At 48.8% G+C, this 21,282-nt stretch overlaps 1 protein-coding gene across 4 annotated transcripts in view; it reads left to right on the forward strand.

Moving 5' to 3' along the window:
• The window catches only part of HIPK2 (homeodomain interacting protein kinase 2), a 126,605-nt gene that overhangs the window by 52,170 nt on the left and 53,153 nt on the right, over positions 1 to 21,282 (forward strand). For all 4 annotated transcript variants that reach the window (XM_012649772.1, XM_012649773.1, XM_012649774.1 and 1 more), the window contains exons 2-4: positions 18,741 to 18,864; positions 19,161 to 19,280; positions 21,047 to 21,133. In XM_012649772.1, the coding sequence (XP_012505226.1) occupies positions 18,741 to 18,864; positions 19,161 to 19,280; positions 21,047 to 21,133 (331 nt within the window). The remainder of the gene's footprint in view (positions 1 to 18,740; positions 18,865 to 19,160; positions 19,281 to 21,046; positions 21,134 to 21,282) is intronic.

Here is a 21,282-nt window from a genome sequence, read left to right on the forward strand (position 1 = left end):
CAACTGTCTGTGCAGTGAAGAAACAGTCTTGGGGCCAGGGGAGCATGTCTCGTTCCCTTCACCTTTGGAAGGGCAGAAACATTGTACAGAAAAAGCTTTGCCAATGCAACATAGAACTTAGAGAGTTCCACAGACCAGGTCGGGTGATCCCAGGTGTGCTTCCTGACGCAGTGGGAGCTTATTTCCTTTGCTCACTGATCACCTGTGCCTCTCAGTGGTCCCTCGCTCACAGGAGGCACGGGGGTCCTTCTGGAGGTCTGTGTGTCAGACGTTTCCTATATGTGGGAGGCATGATTTATCCCATAAAATCTCTAAATCCACTATCCATTTTGCATTTCAGACTCCTCAGCAGTGCATTTTCCAGCTTTATGTTTAGGGACAAACGCCCTCACGTCAGTACTTTGTGAGTGAAGAAATCAAAGAGTAGCTCGTCGTCCTGAGTCAGGACTCTGGCAGAGGAAGTCCAGAGCTAGTGTCACCACTGTGGACACTGATTTCTGCCCTGGTGTCACTTGCCCCTTGTGTCCCTTCTTTGTTCTCTCCAATAGCCTTCTTCATGTCCTCCTGCCTGTGCACCTTCGCTTATGCTGGCGTCTCACCTTTAGGGCCTCTCCCTTCTCTCAGTTCTGAAGTCTGCCTACCGCCTGCCTGTCCCTAACTGTCCTGTTGAAATTCTCCCTCCTTGAATTCCCTGTGCTTCCCAGCCTGGAGTGGAGTCCATGATGTCCATTAGAGTTTAAGCTTCATGAGGGCAGAGACTGTCTTTTTTGTTCACTGCCAAACACTCAGTGCCCAGCACATAGTAGACGCTCAATAAATGTTTATTGAATGAGAGAAATTGCTTCCTCTACACTTGGTTGGCATCTGACATGCATTATTTCTGTCTGTATTCCTCTTTCCATACACGCACACCAGGTGATAAGCTTCTTGAGAACAGAAACCATGACTTTGTGTCACCCTCTAGCAGAGTCGTGAACACACTGGGAGCTCAATAACTATCGGTGATTGAGTTTACTACATAATCACTCAATAATGCAATAATGTTCACCAAGCTCAGGGGAAGGGGGAGGCAAGCACGGCGTCTTTCTCCTGCTGTCTTATATAAAACCATTCTTGAGCAGCATTTTAAGCAAACACAAGGCCTCATCTCCCCCAACCCAGCACTTGCCCACTTAGGAAGGATATTCTTGAGAGCATGATGCTGTTACTGTCATATTCCTCTTCAAAAATTTGCAACGAACTGTATAGAATTGTTCAAGAATCAGTTATCCAGTGGTTGGCTAGTTAATTCCTGAGTAAGCCATTCTGAAAACTGATTATAATCCTATTTCAAATGGAGACTTGGGAGAAGGCCAGAAAAGGGCATATTATTGTATCTTGTAGGAGGGAAGAATCCGGTAGATATCCACTGAGTTATGGCGCCAGGGCCTTCCTTTCTGATGTTATTGTAAATAATTGTGAGAGTGGGAAGCCCGGTCAGCAAAGCGAGACCCTGAGCGTCGCACTTCCTCTCAGCGGAGGTCTTATATAATGAAGACCTTCATAAACAAACAAAATTTAACATGGGATCCCTCCTGTTAAAGTTCACGCTGTTTAATGTAAAGTGGGATAATTGTTTTACATTCCTTATAAGTTCTAAGGTGTCCCTCGTTTCTGGGGCAGCTGCTGACTTTGTTTAACAAAAGAAAACTAGTTTCGTCCCCCTCCAAAGCGCCCCAGTACAAGGTAGAAACAGTAATTTTTACTGGATCCTCCACTCATCTCTCTCCCAGGAGTCACAACCCAAATGCCCACAAGGCCGGTCAGCGACGGTCACCGAGCTGGTGAGGCCCGTAGCAGGCGGCACACATGTGTGCATTTAAGAGGGCAGCGCTTTTCAGCCCAAATTCACTGTCGCCGTGAATAAATGTGTGGTCCAGAGTTCTGGAAGCTTTTTATTTTCAGCTAAAAATCCAAACTTATAGGAAATATTTCCGGAGTTCTAAATGTTAATAACTAATTCAAATAATTTAAAATCCTATGCAGGCCAGTTTATGTCTCTGTTGGATTCCTGCCGTGGGGTAACATTTCGTAAGCTTCGTCCCGTCCCTTCAACCTTGCCTGCCTTTGGGTACCTGGGAGTCCTCCCAGGCACCGTTGTCGTCGTGCTTCCACCTTCTTAAAGGGGCATTTGACCGATTCCCGTCAGGGCAGGGCCGGGAGCACCTAGTGCAGGGCCATGTGTCAGGCAGCTGCTCAGCTAAGGCTTGTGGAAAGAACAAGAGCTTCTGTTTCGTGATCCCTCCTCTTAGAGATACACCCACACATAGGCTTAAGTATCTATTGCTGCACGACAAATTACCTCAAAATTTAGAGGCTTGCGTAATAAATGTTATCTGACAGTTTCTATGGGCCAAGAATTTGGGAGCAACTTGATTGGACAGATCTGGCTCCAGTTTTCTCATGAGGTTGCAGCGCACTCTCAGCTGGGGCTGCGGTCATCTGAGAGGCCGACCGGGGCTGGAGGGTCTTCATCCGAGGTGGCTTGTGCTCGTGGCCAGCAAGCTGGTGCAGGCTGTTGGCAGCAGGCCTCTGTTCCTTCCCTCATGTATCTCTACAAAGGGCTACTTGAATGTCCTCACAACACAGCGATTGGCTTCTTCCAGACTGAGTGATTCAAGACAGAGCAAGGCAGAAGCCAGGATGTCTTATATGACCTAGTTTCAGAAGTCACACATCGTCGTTTCTGCAGTGTGTTATTGGTTACACAGCTTTGCCCTGCTCGGTGTGGGAGAGGACCACACAAGGCTGTTGAATACCAGCAGGCCAGGGTCATCAGGGACCGTCTCAGAGGCTGGCTGTCCCAGCTGTGCTCACCACAGACCCTCGGTAAACCTTTTACAAACAAATGGTCCAACCCTGAGAGTAGCCTTTTGAAAAAAACCTAGAGGAATAAAATTTATGTCCTAGCAATTTGTACCTAACATTCACCCATTGACTATTGTGTTCTTGATCGACCTCAGAAATTAAAGATCCTGTCTTTATAGCCCATCTTAGAACTATCTTCCCTGAATGTATCTAAAATCATTTTTAAAAAATAAATTTTAAAGCCCTACTTGTCCCACCTCCTAGAGTGACACATTCAGGTGTGCCATCTGCTCCTCACAGGAACTCTTTCAGGACTGCTCATCTCTCTCTGCTTCGAGGGGTGTCCTTGTTCGCATGTTCTCTCAGCCACCTGAGCTGGCACTTCTCCGCTAAATCCAATGCTTTTAAAGCTTCGAAAGGAAAGTCATCCTGAACAAAGACAGTAGCGCCCCCTTTGGCACATTAGCAGTGCTTGTGCAGACAAGTAGCCCCCAGTGGTTTTCTGGGGCCCTCTGAATCGGTGGGAGAGGGGTGCACCGGCAGGGAGCAGTGGGGTGACTGCAGTTCCTGCCACAGTATCCATTTCTGGCACCCCCTTTCCAGCTCACCCCACAACTCAAAAAGCAGGACTGAGTGGGCACTGCCGATGCTTCCAGACACACACCACCCCTCCCAGCCTCCACGCCACCTTCGCCTCCTTCAAGACCACCCTTTATATTCATTCTAGCCAGATTCGCCTGAATAAAAATGTTAAGGTGAAGGAAAGGCGTCCCGGTGCGACTTCCCCCAGGAAGATCCCTGCTGGTGGCTGGTCTTATTTGTTCAATAAACAAAACCTCAGGCTGGGAATTGAAGGGCGACTTGAGCAGCATCCACGAGTGTGTGCCGGGGCTCTGGGCCCCCGTGACATTTTCGTGTGTACCTGGGGGAAGGAGCCCTGCACCGGCCACCCCCTACGGCCACCCGCTGCAGCGGTGGTCACCGAGGTGGGGTGTGGGGAAATGGAAATGAAATGCATAATTCATGGCGGTGGTAGCCTGCGATCTGAGGGGGCGGTCACTGCAGAACTGAGAATGAGCGGCAGTGGGTCCTCTCCAGGTTAGAGGCTGCTGTGATAGATGGTCTGCATTGTTCTCTCTCTGACCTTTGTCTGAACTTCCCCTTAGAAGAACAGAGGAAATACAGTTCTGCCTTTTCCCATATTGTTTTTGAATAATACCTTCGGATGCCAGCTTTTAGTGCTACTGTTCTGTGTGGGTTTGGCTCTCCCTCCGCCCCGTGCTTTGTAGCTTCCCATAGAAAAATCTAATCACTAATGACTTTATCCCAGTACTAACGGCAAATACAGAAGCTACACAAATATTTGTCCATATTGAACACAATACATGTGGAGGAAAAACAACCGGGCAGCATCCTTTCCCTCCCTCTGCTCCGCCCTCCCCTGCCAAGCGAGACAGTCCCAAGAAGGGTCCTCAGTGGTGACATGGGGCTGCGGAGAAGTGTACGGAGTATCGCTGCTGGGCTGGAAAGATGATGGACCCGATGCTGGAACCTCAGCTCCGGCTTGTGGAACAGAATGGTTTCAACCCGGTGTGCAGGTGTGAGCAGGAATGATGCTCACTCACGTTAAGCTACCGATGCAGTCCTGGGGGGAGAAAATAACAAGGCTGGGGACATATGCCGTGGTCCTTTCATCCCCCTTTCCACTGCGCGGCCCAAAAGACTCAGCGTCGTTTGCCTCCACACTTCTCTCTACCGCTAGTGATTTCCTGGTCTGAACTATGACTCCCCCATGATGGCCCGTAACTTCGGGTTCTGTGATCATCTGAAGTCTATCAGCCTCTATAAAGTCAGGGAAACCCAGAAGAGGGAAGAAGGGAGGCTTCCGTTTGATTTTCACACAAGCAAGAATTGCTTAAAGAATTAGGCAGAATTGTTCCCTTAGCCTCAGAATTGAATCTCGAGTTGAATCTTTGGGGTATTTGGGGTTGTTTTGTTTTTTTGAAAAACACACTCTTTGAGGCCAAATGAAAGGGAACTAGGCAGTTCCGTGGCAGAGCTTTCACACCGGCACGGAGTCGGTGAGCTCCACTTAGGCAGTTGATGCTGATTGGACACTTGCTGTGTGCGGGGCCAGCACGGGCTGCACCGCCGCTGAGCACTGCCTCGGCGAGCAGACACAGGTCTGTCTCCTCAAGGAACTTTTGATCTCATGGGGAATCCAGGACAGGCCTAAATACATACATAGAGACCTACTTACATCTCTGACACTACAGAGGCAGGCGTGACAAGCAGCCACCCACGTAAATGATACCACAAAACTTTTATTCTTTGGCAAACAAGAAACTGAAAGAAAGATTGCTGTCATTCTCTCAGACGTCCATTTAATTGCTTACGTTGAAGTTGAATTTTTAAATCTCCCTAGTTGCCTCTTCTCTCCCCATCTCCACCTATCTTTCTTTCTTCATCTTCAAATGGATAAATAGTATCTTCTTTTTCCCTGACCACGCCTCAGCTTATATATATTTTTAAAGATATAACGCAAACTCCCTATGTCAAGCTTCTTCTATTAAAAATAGAGCTTCATAGGTTTCTGCTGAGATTTCGCCATTGGAGTTCCTGTCACCAGAAAAGAACTAAAAGAGCTTGCTTGTGCCCTGCCCCTTCTTGCCTTAAAAATAAGTGGCCAGGCATCGTGGCTCAAGTTTGTAATCCCAGCACTTTAGGAGGCCAAGGTGGGAGGATTGCTTGAGGCCAGGAGTTCAAGACCAGCCTGGGCAACATAGTGAGACCCCATCTCTACAAAAAAAATTTTTTTAATTTAGCAGGACATAGTGGTATGTGTCTGTAGTCCCAGCTACTCAAGAGGCGGAGGCAGGAGGATCATTTGAGCCCAGGAGTTTGAGGCCATAGTGAGGTAGGATCAGGCCACTGCACTCCAGCAGTGTGACAGAGTGAGACCCTATCTCTAAAGTAAACAAATAGAAATCCTTTTTTCACTTCTTTCTCACATAATCAGCCACTCAGTTCAGTTCAGCAAATATCTGTGTATTGAGCATTCACTATGTTCTTGACATAGTGCTTCGTGGTAAGAAAAAAGATAATGAAACCATAGCCCATTATAGCTCGTGAACATTAACAGTGACACCCAGTATCTGTGGACACCTCCCTCCTTAGCCCAGCATACAAGGCTCCGTGCTGGGTGCTGTGAGGTGGACAGAGATCAATAATGCACAGTCTGTGGCCTCGGGGTGCTTCCAGTCTAGATGAGAAGCTGATTATAGATTATTCTCATTCTTAAACAAAAACTATCCTACAAGGATGAGTGGAAGAGCTGAGTCTGCAGTAGACAGAATTGGTGTTGCCGGAGAGCCCAGGAGGAGGAGTGCTCTCCGAGAGGCAGACTGCCGCATGTGGAGGGGAAGCCTGGGCCTGACATCGGAGTCCTGGGGTTCTGCCTCCGTCACGGCCCCAAACTCCTCTCCCGCACCCACCAAGAGTCCTTCCCCCTCCCTCCTCCTTTCTTTCTTCCCTTCTTTCCCTTCTTTTTCTCCACCTCTTGAATCCCAGCTGATGTGTGACAGCTCCCTCATTCCACAGGCTGGTTAGCTCACTTGGCTGGAGCAGTGGTCAGTGCTCGTGAGAACAAAGCGAACATTCTGATCTCTTCTGCCGAGCACCGCTCCATTCCACAGGCGTGTGCGAGAGCCCCAGCTCTGGGGTTACAGAGAGGCCCTGTTGTGGGGATGAGAAAATCAGTTAATGAGAAGACGGGGCAGTGGTATCCTCATCTGGGGGACGGCCTTCTCCTCTTCGACAGACAGAAACCTCTTCCGTGCTGGGGGCTTCAGTGCTGTCCCCAGTGGGTTCCATCCCTCCATCCCCATGGAGGTGGCAGCTCTGATGATGTTCAGCCCCTGTGTGTCTGCTACACTTCAGCACCCCCTAGTGGGAGATGGGAGAGCCAGCCTGGTTTTTCCTCCAGGACCCACACACAAGCAAGCAAGCTTTGGTTTGGTTTGGGTTTTTTTCAGCTTCTTTAAGAAAAGTTAAGTGTTGGGAGGTTTTCCCTAAATCAGCTGCCCTTGGCTGGAGACCTGGAGCTGATGCCCATTTTGTTTGGCAGAGCTCTCCTGTTCCTAACTCCTGCTGGAGCAACAACCGTCGTGCCACGGGCAGATGCTGACAGGGCGTGCTGTGAGAAGACAGGCTGGGGCTAAGTCCGCTCTGGGGATGTTTCAGAATTGGGTGAAGGACAGACCCTTCGTGGGTCGTCTTTTGCTGGTTTGGTCTCCTGGCAAAGCCGGGATGGTGTGCCCATCCCCAGCTCATCCACCTGGCTCTGCTTACCCCACTCACATCTGCCTGCTTGGAGACAGGCCACATCCTGTACCGGGATCAGAACCTACTCCATCGGCCAGGATGGTTCCTGGTTTTATTTGAAAACTTGCTTTGGGGAGGATATTAGCAGGTTTCCACCCTTCCATTCTGAGTAATTCTCTACCAAAAGCTCAATACGGGGAGCGAGGCCTCTGGTTGATGATGCCTATTTTATTGGAATATCCCAGAGGCTGCGATGGAAATTCACCCTCTAACATGCGTTTGGCACCTTTCCTCAGTGGATTCTTTTTCACAGCTCAGGTTTCTGGCTTCTGTTCTCTTAACTGGTATACCTCCAGTTGGTGACACTGAATGCATCTCCCTCTCAAAGCAGGAGCAGGTTTCTATGTTCAGTCCCCTGTCTCTTATCCTAGACCGTTAACCATAAAGAATGGCTTTGTGACTTAGCTCCAGGAGCCACGTGATCAGGTGATGCTGTGTGGAAAGGAAACTCCCCAAAGACGAGCCTTGTCTGTGGTATGGTCACTCACCTAAGAGATGGGGGTTGGGGGCTTCTCCAGGCCTGGGGAACCCTGGGAAGGAAGGCGTCATGATTCTTCTGCCTCATGTTGGTTCATTCATTCATCCAGCAGACGTTCATTGAGTACTCACTATGAACCAGTTGAAGCTAAATGTTGAAGCAATGAGAAGTTTTACATTTAAATCAGTAATGTTGCACATAAGTAACATTACTTACTTCCTTAGTGTGATTGTTATCTGGGGTAGAGGGCGAGTCTTGAATTAACAGGTTAGTGTGGAAGAGGCCAGCCTTTTCTCTGCCTTACGTCTCATTATCACTCTATTGGCGGGCAACGTATCACCAGGCTGAATACAGTAAAGATGCTGCATTCGGCATTGAAATTCCAAATTCCCTGCCAGTGCAGAGAAAAGAGGAGTGGCCCCAGAAAGCTGAAAGGTGACAGCAGGTAACAACGTGACTTGGGTTAGGCCTTCCCAGAATCAACAGACATCCGGACAAAGCTCTAAATGCACATTTTCAGCCCTCAGCTTCAAGCAACAGACTGACAAGTCAGAAGAAAAACAGTCAACAAAAGGAACTAGGATAAGGCCCATCATAAAAGAATGCCCGGGGCGCCTCCTTTCTCGCCAGCTGTCTGATTTCCGCAGCTTCAGCCCCTTGTGGTCACCTGCTTGGGAGCTTCGTCCGGGTGAGCAGCAGAGTGCAGCCGAGGCGTGGGGTCCACGCTGCGGGCGCACCCGACGCTCGCATGCGTGTGCAGACTGCACGTTACCGCCTGTCCGCGCTGATTTCAAAGCCCCTTTGGGGAGCAGGGATATTGTATGGCAGGAACCATGAGAGGGCTTTTGTGATGGTGACAATGTTCTGTTTCTTCACTTGGCTGGCAGTGACACTGGCCTTTGCTTTCTGATAACTTATTAAGCTATACATTTTTGTGCTACACTGCTTTGTATATGTGTTATCTTTCACAATAAAAAATAGGTAAATATTTTAAAAGAACCCAGAGCAGTATATATGTAAAAAAAAAAAAAAATCACTGAAACTCGTGATTCCATTTCTCTGGCTGACAATTGCTTCTACAGACATTTATTGAGCATGTTCTTTCGCGAAAGGCACCAGTGTAAACCTGGCCCAGTGATACTGCGGTCCTGTGGGGGCTGGACAGCCAGAGCGGGCTTTCTCCAGCAACCCTTGGCGTCATGGTAAAGCCACCAGAGACCAGACTGGGAGATATCAGGCCACCCAGGCCAGGGAGGGGTAAAGCATGCACAGCACATGGCGGGAGGGTACAGGTTATAGAAATTACAGGGCAGTGTGAATAACTTCGAAATGACCCATGGTGAGGTCCCAGCTGGTTCTTCCAGGAACATTCCTCATTGAGTTTGTGATTCATAGTTTCTTTTTTTCTTCTCTTCCCTTCTCTTCCCTTCTTCTTTTACTTCTCCAAGCCAAGTTGATATCACTGGAAATGTGCATCCAGAAAGCTGTGCTTTCTTTACTTTGTTTAATACACAAGCGCAGATTTAGACCGCAGATTTAGAGGCTAGCATCAGATGCACTCTGGACAGCTGAGAGCTGGTTTCCAGTGTACACCAACAGCATCAGAAGCCTCTGGAGATTAACTTCAGTTTAAGTTCCAGATCCAACCTTTTCTTCTGGTATATAAGCAAACAAGTTAGATTTTGGTGCTGTGCTTAGCAGAGTGGAGCAGCACTAGGACAAAGGATCAGCATGAAAAGTGTGTAAGTGTGTGTGTGTGTGTTTAGTGCACACCAGGAAAATCTTACTCAGAGCCAAGATACTCACTGCCTATAGGAATCAAAAAAACTGCCACTCTGATTCTAGCATTTATGAGAAGTGGCCAGTTGAATCAAGGAAGCCAGCTTGCTTTGGGAGACTGTCCAACTGTGGCATGAGAATGATGTCAACGTGTAGACCTAACTGTGATTATGGAACCTCCCATGTGGAAATGATGATTTGTCTAATGTCTCGAGCGTTTTTGTTGGTGATAGCTTCAGATAATCCACTGCGACAGAATCTCTGGTGCAGGTCTTGAAGTGGTCCTCACTGGCACACAGTCTTACAGACATCTGCAGTAGCCCCTAGGTAGATGTAGAGTATCTCTGCTGCTTAATAATGTTGCTGCTTGTGCTATGTCAAGCTGTAACCATGCACAAACTTGAGAGGGGTGTGTGTCCCTCCTAGCTCTTCTTTTTGAGTCAAAGCCTTGTTCCTTTGCTTGCAGCAGCTCTCCCCCGTCGTTTCTTCAGCTTATTACAGGGCAACAGTGCTCTGCTGCAGAGTGCGTAGAGAGCCAAAAGGGTCCATGGCCTTTGGTTTGGCCATTCCCAGGACAGCTCAGCGAAAGCTGGCATGCAGGTGGGCTCCTGGCCACCCTTCCCTCCAGTTTTGCTCCTCGAGCTTCATCCTTGGGTCCCTTTTTTCTTTTGCTCACCTGCCTAGCACACTAATCAAAGACAAAACTATTTCTTTCCCTTCTCCTGTTTGCCTAGGAAGCTGACCTGGAATTAGCTAGCCTCTATCGATATTTAAATCTGCACTTGGACCTTCTGGACTCCCCGGTGGCATAGTGAATTCGTCCTGTGGGGATGCTGCCCCATGTTTTCCTGGCAGGCTTGCCTATGGTCAGAGGGCACATTCTGTCTCCGTTGGGCTGCCCCGAGGTGCTCTCCAGCCCTTACCTTTCAGCCTGTCTTCTGTGCAGATCGCTCATGCTTCTGGCCTCCAGTTTCTCCAAAACAGCCTCCTCCTCCCTGCTCTTCAGATTTTTGCTGCTGTTTCCTGGGTCCTGTGTTGCTTTGATGTAAGCCCTCACCTCCCACTCCAGGTCACCAGCTCAAAGAGTGGCTCAGAGCTCGAGACAGCATTGCCAAGTCTCCTTATTTTTGCAGTGGAAACCTAAGATTTAACAACCCATCTGAAATACAATTTTACATTTTGATTGCTTCTGCCCCAGCCATACTGAGGTTACTTTCAATCTACATATATTTGTGGGAACGGGCTTTTTCACTGCAGTTCAATTTGAGTATACCTTATAATATCAGTGATTATAAAATACCATGGACTAATAGAGTGTCTTGCTTCCAAGGAGTTCAAACTGCTTTATAATTCTGCCAACCATAATTTATCTTCATAAGCTGTTGTAGAGACAAGAGAAAAAGTGAGATTAATAATCATATGTTATAGATGGTGAAATAAAAACTCAGAGAAATTGAGTAACATTTTTTCAGAAATGCACAGCTCTGCCTGTGCTCTCCGATTAGTGCTGCAGATTTATTGCCCAGGCTGGGAGTGGCCGTGAACCTTGCCCTGGTTTTATTAGTGTGCCGTGTAAACGAGCGAGACACTGACTGGTCTTAGACGTGAACCCTGAATCCCGCATCCCAGACCCCTGTTCCTCTGACACCATGAGCAGACACGGTAAAGCTGGTCAACTCTGCCCAGCTGGGGCCTCAGACCCACGGGAGCACCCTCCCACGCCTGCTCCCTGGGAATCCCTCGGACCGCAAGATCAGTGTACTGTTAGGACTCCAGGCAGCCCGAGGGCAGGAACTGCCTCAGTCCTCACTGCACAGTGCACTGCATGCAGCCGGCACTAAAGTGGGACCAAATAAAAGGAATACAAAGTTACAGCAGTGCTTCCCTGTGCAAGGAAGACACAAGGGGGACGTACATAGGGAGTTTCATTTCTAAAGCTAGGTGGTGGGTACTTAGTTGCTGGTTATATTAATCTTTACACCTTTTTTGTGTGAATAAATGAAGCAAAATTGTTTAATGCGTATGCTTTAATATATTTCAACAGTGTTTTCCTAATGGTTCAATGTATGAGAAGAAAAGTATGTTTAAAAAATGAGGAAAAGGGGCGCTGCTTATTTTATTGCTGTCACAGGGGCATATTAAAAGATAAGTCATTTAGTATTTGTTGGTTGCCTACTGCATGCCAGGCTCTATACCAGGTGCCTCCCGTGATGCTCTGTTTAATCCTCACACCAGCACCCAGAAGCGGCTGGGCGGCCAGTACCTGCCAGCGCTGGCACTCAGCCCCGCGAGGGCTGGGCTTCCCAGCCTGGGCAGGCCCCTCGACTTCCGCCGTCTCTCCAGCCTGTGTTGGAGGCCATTCTCCTGCAGGATCCGCTCTCTGCCTTGTCGAGAGAGCTAGTGGAGCTAAATATCAAGGCTTCCATAATTGATGTGTTGGAAATGACAGTTTTTTTCTCTTCCTATAGAGAAATAGAAATTTCAGTGTCTTGTTATGAGAATGTTGGAAAGAAGTGATCCCTCTTTTTCTTAGGTGCAAATTTTGTCTGACACTTCATGGTATTTAAAGTGTTTTTGATGTCCCAAAATAGTAATGAGGAGATTCTTTAAGATGGTTCCATGGGGCGGTGCTGTAGCAGGGAAGGTGAGGAGCAGCAAATGACAGCTGAGTCCCTAACAGGAGATCCTCCTTCACGGTATTTAGGAGCCGACAGTCCTACCTGCTCTGGAACTGAACTGAGAACAGAAACAGCCCCCACGGAAGAAACCGGACTGCGCTGATCCACCCAAAAAACGATGTAAACTCTGAAACAGGAAGGCCAAGTAGTCTGCCTCTTGTCATAGGAGGAATTGACAAGGTGGCTCCGCCAGCGCTGGGGAAAACCGGCAACTGCTGGGAGTGTGCAGTCGGCGGAGATTCCTTCCTTCTACAGATGTGTGCAGAGCGCCGACCATGGCCCAGGCACTGTGCCAGACCCTGGAAGTACAGCAGTGACATGGGGGACGTACTCACACTGCCCTGTGCCTGGAGGCTGCCCCCTTCCTGGCCACTTATTGAGGCTTAGCTCAGACTTCTCCTGGGAAGCCCACCCTGCTTTGCCTCTCCCCCGCCTTGTCCCCCCATCGTGCACCATCCGCACACTTTGCACGCTGCATGTTAGCTGTCCGCACGTTGTTGCCCCTGACTGACAGGGAGCTCCTAGAGGAGCCACAGGGTCTGGTTTATTTTTTCATCTTCAGCACGCAGTACAGTGCCCGGCACATAGTAAACACTTAGTAAATGGTGGTTGAATAGTCTAATAAGTAAGTGAGTGAGTGCAGTTTGAACCAAATGCTGGCTTAGAAGGAACATTGGTAAGAATGAGCTTCACTGAAGACTAAACACGCCTTAGCAACTGTGGAACATACTTCAGGTGGGCTGAACAAAAAGGAACAGATTTTAGAGTTGACTTTTGAACTTCTAGGAACTCAGAGCTTCGTAGACTAGCAGAACAGAGAGACAAGGCGTCTGCAAGGCCAGATCACAGCAGAACGGTCTGAAGTCCCCCCAGGATTACCAGGGGCCAGACAGAAAAATACCTTCCTTACCAGGGGGGCGCATGGTCTGGGTTCCCCAGCTGTTTACAGAGCGGCTTCTGTGTGCCAGGGTGAGGAGCGAAGATAAGGGAGACACAGGCCCTGCCCTGCAGAAGGTTTAGTAGGGGCAGATATGCAAACTGATATGTGTGTCAAAAATGACAGTTTATTCTCTTTCAATAGAAAAATAGAATTTTCAGTGTCTTGCTTTGGGTATGTTGGAAAGGAATGATTCTTCTCTTAGGTGCAAATTTTGTCTGACACTTTATGTATGTTTAAAGTGTTTTTGGTATCTCAAAATAGTAATGAGATTCTCTGAGATGTTTCTGTGGGGCCAGTAGGTGCTCAATTAGCATTTATCAGACCAATCTTGTATAAGCATTAACATGTCGTTCACGTTTGGGTCCTCATCACCTGGCGCAGCCGGCACAGGGAAGGTGAGCAGCGTGTGTGAGGGGGAAGACTGGGAGGGAGGAGGACAGGCTGTGTCAGAAACATCTCCTGAGTGCAGTGAAAAGGATGCATCCTTAGGACTGGGAAGGGGTGTGGGGTGGATTGGAAAAGGTTAAACCAAAGGCAAGAGAGCAGCAGGCAGCTGCAGGAGAGGCCTGGATTGAAGAGGACCCGATTTAGCTAGCAGCAGCGGGGCTGGGTGGGGCAGGGGCTTCAAGGTAGAGTTCAGAGAGAGCCTCTAGAGGATGGGGTGACCATGGCCATAAGCGAGAGGCTAGGACTTAATCCCTGAGGTCCCAGGCCCTGACCCTGCATGACCCCAGTGCCACCTCCACCCCCTGCCATGCCTGCCTGTCATTCTGCTATCATTCTTCCTTGAGCCACCTGCAGGCAGGTGTCCCTTGACTCTCCTGCCATCTGCTCTGCACAGGTGGGTGTGGCCAGCACACTTGCCACTCTTGGCGCCTCTGCTCCTGCTCATCCTTGGGCTAAACCCTGCCTCCTTGTACCCAAGCCCTGATTCCTTCATGAAAAGTCACCCCTTCCGTTCTCCTTAGTCTGTGCTGCCTTAGAACGTTGCGTCTGAATCAGGGTTTTAGCACTTTCTTATATTTAATAAAGGCTTATTTTGAGTGCCAGGCACTGTGCTGCCCTCACAGGCTTGGAAGGGGGAGACAGAGAATGAGTGGGTTATTAGGAAAATGCTGTAAAGTGACATTTATGGCACTGTAGATGGAGACTAACTGGTGTCAAGGGAGGCCTGTCTGAGCACTGACAATTAAGCCGGGATGAAAAGGATGAGGAGGCAGCAGCCATTTGAGAGCCAGTGGGGACAGCATTTGAGGCAGAGGCAACATCACAGGGAGTCCAGAAGGAGCTTACAGTGTTCTAGAAATTGAAGAGAAACTGATGGGACTGGAACTATTGAGTCAGAAGAGTGGTTGGAAATGACAGTGGAGAGGTGGACAGGGTCCCAGTCGTGGACATCCCACGGGCCACGGAGGGACCGAGCTCTCATTCCGAGTCCAGTGAGGAGCCTCCGAAGGCTCGTAGCAAGGGAGTGGTGACCTGTTCACTGTGGCTGCCTGGGAGGATGGAAAGACAAGCGGAAAGGCTGGCGAGGAAGCTCCAGGTGACACAGGCGCGGCCAGAGCAGTGGCAGCAGAGATGGAGACTCAGGGACCAACTTGGGATAGACTTAGGAGCCGGCCACGTTGATGGATTGGATGTGGGGTTGAAGGGAGAGAGGAAATGGCCATCATTCCCAGGTTTCTGGCTAAGCCGCTGGAGGTGGTGATTCCATTCAGTGAAATGAGGTCGGCGGGAGGAATACATTTAGAGAGGGGACAGAGAAGAGTCCCCTTTCAGACGTGTGAAGTGTGAGATGACTCTGAGACACTCCAGAGGAGCTATCAGGCTGTCAAGGTAAACTGGAGCTGAAAAGGAGAACTCCAAGATGGAGATAGAAATCTGGAAATACTAGTAGGATTTAAACCTGTGGGAGGGGTAAGATTACTGTCTCTGTTTCCTAGGGCTGCTGTGACAAGTACCGTAAAATGTGTGGCTCAAAATAAGCAACTGTCTTCTCACAGTTCTGGAGGCTAGAAGTCCGAAGTCCAAAGTCCAGGTGCCACCAGGGTCCTGCTCCCCCTGAAGGCTCCCAGGGAGGATCCTTCCTCGTCTCTTCCAACGTCCTGTGGCTGCAAACGTTCCCTGGCTGTGGCACCGTAATTCTAGCCTCTGCCTCCCTCTTCTTATTAAGGGCACCCGTCATACTGGATTAGGGCCCACCTACCCCGGAGTGACCTCACCCCAACTAACTACATCTGCAGCAGCCCCATTCCCAAATAGGTCACATTCTGAGGTCCTGGGGACTAGGACTTCACCATATCTCTAAAGGGGACACAATTCAACCCATAACAGTTCCCCAGGACGAGGAGGGAAAGAGAAGAGAAGGAGGCCTAGGACTGCCAACATGTGGCGGTTGCATAGAGGAGGACAAGCCAGCAAAGGAAACAGACAAGCCACCAGCAGAGAGGCAGGACAGATCTGGGCAGAGGACGGTATCATGAAAACCGAGAGTGAGCGTTTCAGAACAGAAGATGGTCAACTGTGTGAAGGAAACGCAGCTCTCGGGTCACAGCTGAGAAGTTGACCAACAGATGTGACGACGTGGAGATCACCGCTGATCTTGACAAGTACGGCGCTCCCTGGAGCAGAGTGTCCGAGTCCAGTTAGAGGTCGAGAAGATAATGTGAGGTGAAGAGGCGGAAACGACAGGAGGAGATTACTCTCGAGAGAGAGAGTGGGCTTGGAAGGGGAGCAGAGAAATAGGACAACAGCTGCAGGGGGATGAAGGGATTAGGAAAGGTTCGTGTTTTGGTCTGGGGAGGTTTTTTTTTTTTTTGGTCTGATTTGTCCTTGTGTTCCGCTTTGTTTTCTGAAGTGGGAGCCACTAGGGCATGTTGTGTGCTGCGTCAGCTGTATTCCGTGTCTGCGTGTTGTTGCACACATTTCGTATGCGGCTGGAGTTGTCCGCGTGCTTCGGCGCTGCGTTCCCAGCCTCGGAGCCTTCGGCAGAGAGGACCGCGCTTCTCTTTTGTCTCCCAGCCACCTAGCAGGATGCTCACACGTTTGTTCTTCATGGTCACGGCGAGAATATTCTGCTATGCATTTCATGATACCACGAATGGCTGCCGTTTCATTTTCTTGGTGGACTAAGCAATTTTCACGGGGCCTGTTCGTGTAATGTCAGTTGTCGAAACCTATGTCTGGTGCTTCTTACCAAAGAACATCACTAAAGTGCCTTTGTGTGACAGTCTTAGTTGTTAGATTCTGCCTTGTACACCACCAGGGAACAGAAACTGTTAGAAACTGCCTCCTTGGGCCATGAGAACCAGTCGATTAACTTGATAGGGAGGACAGGCCCACGGTCTAGTCCAGAGAAGTCCCCATGGAGCCAGATCAGCCTGTTCCTAAGACCCAGCCTGGAGACTGGAGTATCAAACGTCCAAACGTCAGGGCTGCGGGAGGGCAGGGCCTCACCAAGGGTCCAGGTGACAGGAACAGGGGGACGGAGGTGAGAATGTGCTGGACCCTTGAGCCAGCAGCCTAAGGAAGGCAGCTCAGGACCAGAACTCTTCTCCCGAGAAGAGGCCTGAGTCTGCATGAGAGGAGGCAGGGAGCATCTCTGTCTAGAACAGGGAGGGCAGAAAGGAAAGCAGGTTCTGACACCATAATCTTCTTTGTAATGCTCTTTTCAGATATCCCTCCTTTTCTAAGAGATGTGGGTTTTTTTTTTTTTTTTTTTAGATAAACTCCAGTGATCTCTAAAGGCACTGCTAGAGGCAATCTGGTGATAATCTCATCAGTCACACGAATGATAAGTGAATCCGGAAGCCCCGGTGTGTGGGCAGCACTGACACAGGTGACTGAGGCAGGAGGTGGGGCCGAGGCCACATGAAACAAGAGGGGCAGCAGGAAGCACTGAGCTACCACGGGCATCCCAGCTCCTCAGGCCTGAGGACAAGGGCAGCCTCTGATGCTCACACCAATGCTCAGAGTGAGGACTGAAGGGGACAAAGGCCAGAGGGGGTGACGTGCCAGGCAGAGCACAGGCAGCTGGAGATGCCCAGCAGGGACAGGGACAGGGACAGTGGAATGCCGGTTCAGTAGCACCCAGGCAGCTCACGCCACACCCCGGCAGTCACTCCCTCCTGCTGCCCAGACTGGCAGCTACGGGTGGCACTCTAGAAGCACCTGGTGGCAGTGCTGAGTCTCAGCTCTGAGGAAGGGAATGAACTCCATTTTACATGTGAAAAATCAAAACTGTGTAACAAGACACATTTGGGTTTGGGTTTTTATTTTTTTTTTTTTCAATATCATTATATAGAAGAAGAAAGATTAGCAATGGGAACAAATTTAAAGGGGGAAGGGGAAGGGTGCTTTTCAAGTGGGGAAAATTCAGCAAGAAGATCGGAGACCGTTTCTGTTTGCTGCCTTCCTCCCCCTCACGCCAGGTGGGAGAAAGGTGCCCGAGAGAGAAGTCTCCCCAGCTCCCGTCACTCCCCCTCCTGCTGGGGAAAGGGTGGGAAAGTAGCCTCTTCCAACACTGCTTAGTCAAGTGGAAAATTTATAGAGAAAACAAAAGTCAGGCTAATGCATTTCATTATCAGCACAGTGCCTTGGGCCACATTCTTTAAAAACATAAGCTATGTTCATATCTCAAACTTCGAGCCTGATTTCTCCAAAACATACCCCTACCTAATCATAACAGATTCTTAGAAAAGATGTGCTCTGTGGTCTCTCTAGTTTTGATTACCAGCTACTCGTGAAATTTTCCCTTTGAGTTCGGTGATTTCCTTCAGAATCTCCGGTCTGTAACTTTGTCTGTCATTATGAAGGGACATAACTCGTACAGCCAGGAGCAGGTTGTTCATGGACTTTAAAATGGAATTCTGGTTGCTGTTCCGAATATGTGTTCATGAACAGGGTTCTATAATTGTAATATTAGATAACTTTTAAGATTAAATTTTTAAAAGCTAATGGGAAAAATAGCAGTGTTTCCTTGGGAAGGTGTTATGCAAATTCCTAAGCAAGTGATCATTGCTGTGAACAGATATTGGACATAATCCCATTATTTTGGGTGGGGGAAGCTTGTTTTACATATTCCTGAACGCAGAATGCCTGGAGCTGGGTGCAGCCAGCTACTTGGAGGGCTGTAGTGCGCTGCGACTGCACCCAGGAATAGCCACAGCACTCCAGCCTGGGCAACACAGTGAGACCCTGTTGGTCCATTGATCAATTGATCGATAGGTAAAAGCGAACAGAATACCTGTATTTCAGAATTCCTTTGTAAAAACCATGCATTCTCTATCAATTAGTTTCCCAGATTTTCGGCTACAAAAGATAACTTCGGAGTATCTCTAACGTGGTTATTAGTTCATTTGATTGGCGTGCGATGGCAGTGAAGTCAGTAGACGTGGGTCCCTGTAGGTCTGGTCTAAAGCCACAGACCTACCCTTCATCTCAGCCAACCGGGTCATCCGCTGATAGGAAAACCAAGCCAGAGGATGGAAGGATCGTTGCAACGCAGCACTGAGCACCATAGGCCCTTCACAGGGGAGTCGGTAATGGCATCCTGGGTGTGGAAGACAGAATTCAGATAGAAATAGCTGCCTGCATCTCCGAATTGCTAATGGTTTCTTCTGTTCTTCCTTTTCAGGGCCCCTGAGATCATCCTTGGTTTACCATTCTGTGAGGCGATTGATATGTGGTCCTTGGGCTGTGTCATCGCAGAGCTGTTCCTGGGCTGGCCGTTATACCCAGGAGCTTCGGAGTACGATCAGGTGGGTCCAGATGGCACAGGTATTCGCAGGCCTCATTCTTCGTCTGGAAAATACCCTGGATTAGCATTTCATTTATAGCATGACAAAGGGATGGGGTTATGGGTGTTACCTTGCTTCCCTGAACCTTGCTATTTTTCCTTTATTCCTTTTGCTTTTCCCTTTTTCTTTTTCTTCTTTCTCCTTTCTTTCCCTATAAAATTGTCATTTTCGTTTTTCTCAAAGCCACTAGAGCCATTAGTATACCATATGTACGGTGACAGGAAAAGCCCTGACCTCATTCTCATCTTTTCTTGCAGATTCGGTATATTTCACAAACACAGGGTTTGCCAGCTGAATATTTATTAAGCGCAGGGACAAAGACAACTAGGTTTTTCAACCGTGACACAGACTCGCCGTATCCTTTGTGGAGGCTGAAGGTAGGAAGAGCTTCCCCTCCACTCCTCACCAGTGGCCCAACACCCAGGGACGAGGGGCACGGTCCCATTAGTGGGGAGCTTTTGACTCAGTCAGCAAAATGGGGGCAGGGAGGCTGTTGTTAATACGTGGTGTGTCTGAATGTTCAAAAGCACCTCTTTTCCTTGGCCTACTGCCGCCTGTGAAGCTCGAGTCCCAGGTTATGATTGCTGAACTCCCAGGATTTGATCCGATAAGCTTGATGGCTTCTCATTTGTGCTAGGGAGAGAAATGAGCCCCACTCTGTCCTTGAGAGCTCACAGTCCAGAGGGAGGTTGGACCATGTTCCGTAAGCTCTAGCCCACCGTGATAAGGGCCCTGTTCCTGGTAGGAAAAGAATGTGGGAGCCAAGGGGAGGGAGCACTTACTATGGCCTGTGGCAGAGGGTCAGGGAGGAGCGTTTGAGCTGTGCCCTGAAGAATGAAGAGGGTCTTTGCCCCGTAGAGAAGTGGGGGAGGGTTTTCCAGACAGAGGCTGCCAAGCAGCGGGAGTGTACCAGGGGCCCAGGGAGGGTCTGGTTTGCACAGGCCCGCAGGTGGTGCGGTACACCGCTGCCCACCATAAACTCTTGGGGGGTTTACTTTAACAGAAACATATTTCACTTTCACTTTGATCTGTGCCTAGTCATTAAAATTAATGTATTTTCCTGGTAAAAAGAAAATAATAAAGTCTTAAGTATGTTTTATATTCATTTTGCAAGAAGTTCGGTGGGTGGATTTTTTTTTTTTATGGAACCTAATATGGTTCTAATTCTAATATGGTTTAAAGATAATGTGTGGCCGGTAGTGGTAAAAGATTGAGAAAAGAGATTTCAGAGCTAACCACACACTCTTAGGCTAGTGATGGGAGGCCTGGCATTTGGCAGTTGTGAGGGTGAGTGTCAAGGTCAGGTCTAGTAAAAAGAGTCCTCAGGTAGAGGAGGGTGAGGCCAGGCCAGAGGCAGGGTTCACTTCCATGTCTTACTAAAGAGCCTCAGTCCTACACGTCCATCTGTTCCCAGGATTTAAGCCACTCCAGGTGTGCTGTCCTTGAGTGAGATTTTAAGGATTCATTACCTCTGATCCATGGATGAGTCCAAAAACCCATAGCAATTGGAAACAGCAGTTTCCCAAGGCAGTGGGGAAAAGGCATGTCTGTATCTGAGCCCCAGGCAGAGAGCAGCACAGAACACGGACTCTGGAGCCACCTGCCACCTATTGGCCATGCAACCTTGGCAAGTGCCCTAAGCTTTCTATTCCTGTTTCCCCATCTGGAAAATGGGGCTAGTAATTGTCTTAACTAATGTGCTGTGAAGAGTATTAAACAAGTAAGTGTGCTTTAGAACAGTGCCTGGCACATAGCAAGAGGTATGTGGATAAGGGTTTGTTAAATAAAATTTTAAAACTCATGAAAAAGGGCTTCTGATTCTCCATGGAATCTTACATTACCCCTTAAATTCAAGGAAGACGGTAGAGTGATCAGGGATGTGGCATATCTGACTCATCCTAGACTGCTCCCTACCTGACTCAGAGCGGCCCCCTGACAGGTGTTCACGGGAAGGAGGAGGGATGAGTTAGCATGGGTGAAGAGAGAAAGAAATGAGTGTGCAGGTCACTTTAAGAAGAATCAAAGTCTCCCTTTCTGAATGGTGGGAAAGAGACCCTCGGCGAGAAGCAGAAACTGGAGAGTTTGAGTCCCTGTGGCTAGGAGATAAGTTACGTTACCAATCAGCTTTTGCCTCTCTTGACAGACACCAGATGACCATGAAGCAGAGACAGGGATTAAGTCAAAAGAAGCAAGAAAGTACATTTTCAACTGTTTAGATGATATGGCCCAGGTAAGCTTCATGGGTGAGTATGCAATGTAAGCCCTTTAAAAACCAAGTGCAGCAAGACTTCTGCAAGAGTAATACAGGGTACTGGATAGAAATCCACATTGCTCAAGTGCAGTGGTTGACCTTGACCGTTTTTTTTTTTTTTTTTTTTT

Source organism: Propithecus coquereli, unplaced genomic scaffold, assembly GCF_000956105.1.
Source record: "Propithecus coquereli isolate 6110/MARCELLA unplaced genomic scaffold, Pcoq_1.0 Scaffold302, whole genome shotgun sequence".
NCBI lineage: Eukaryota > Metazoa > Chordata > Mammalia > Primates > Indriidae > Propithecus > Propithecus coquereli.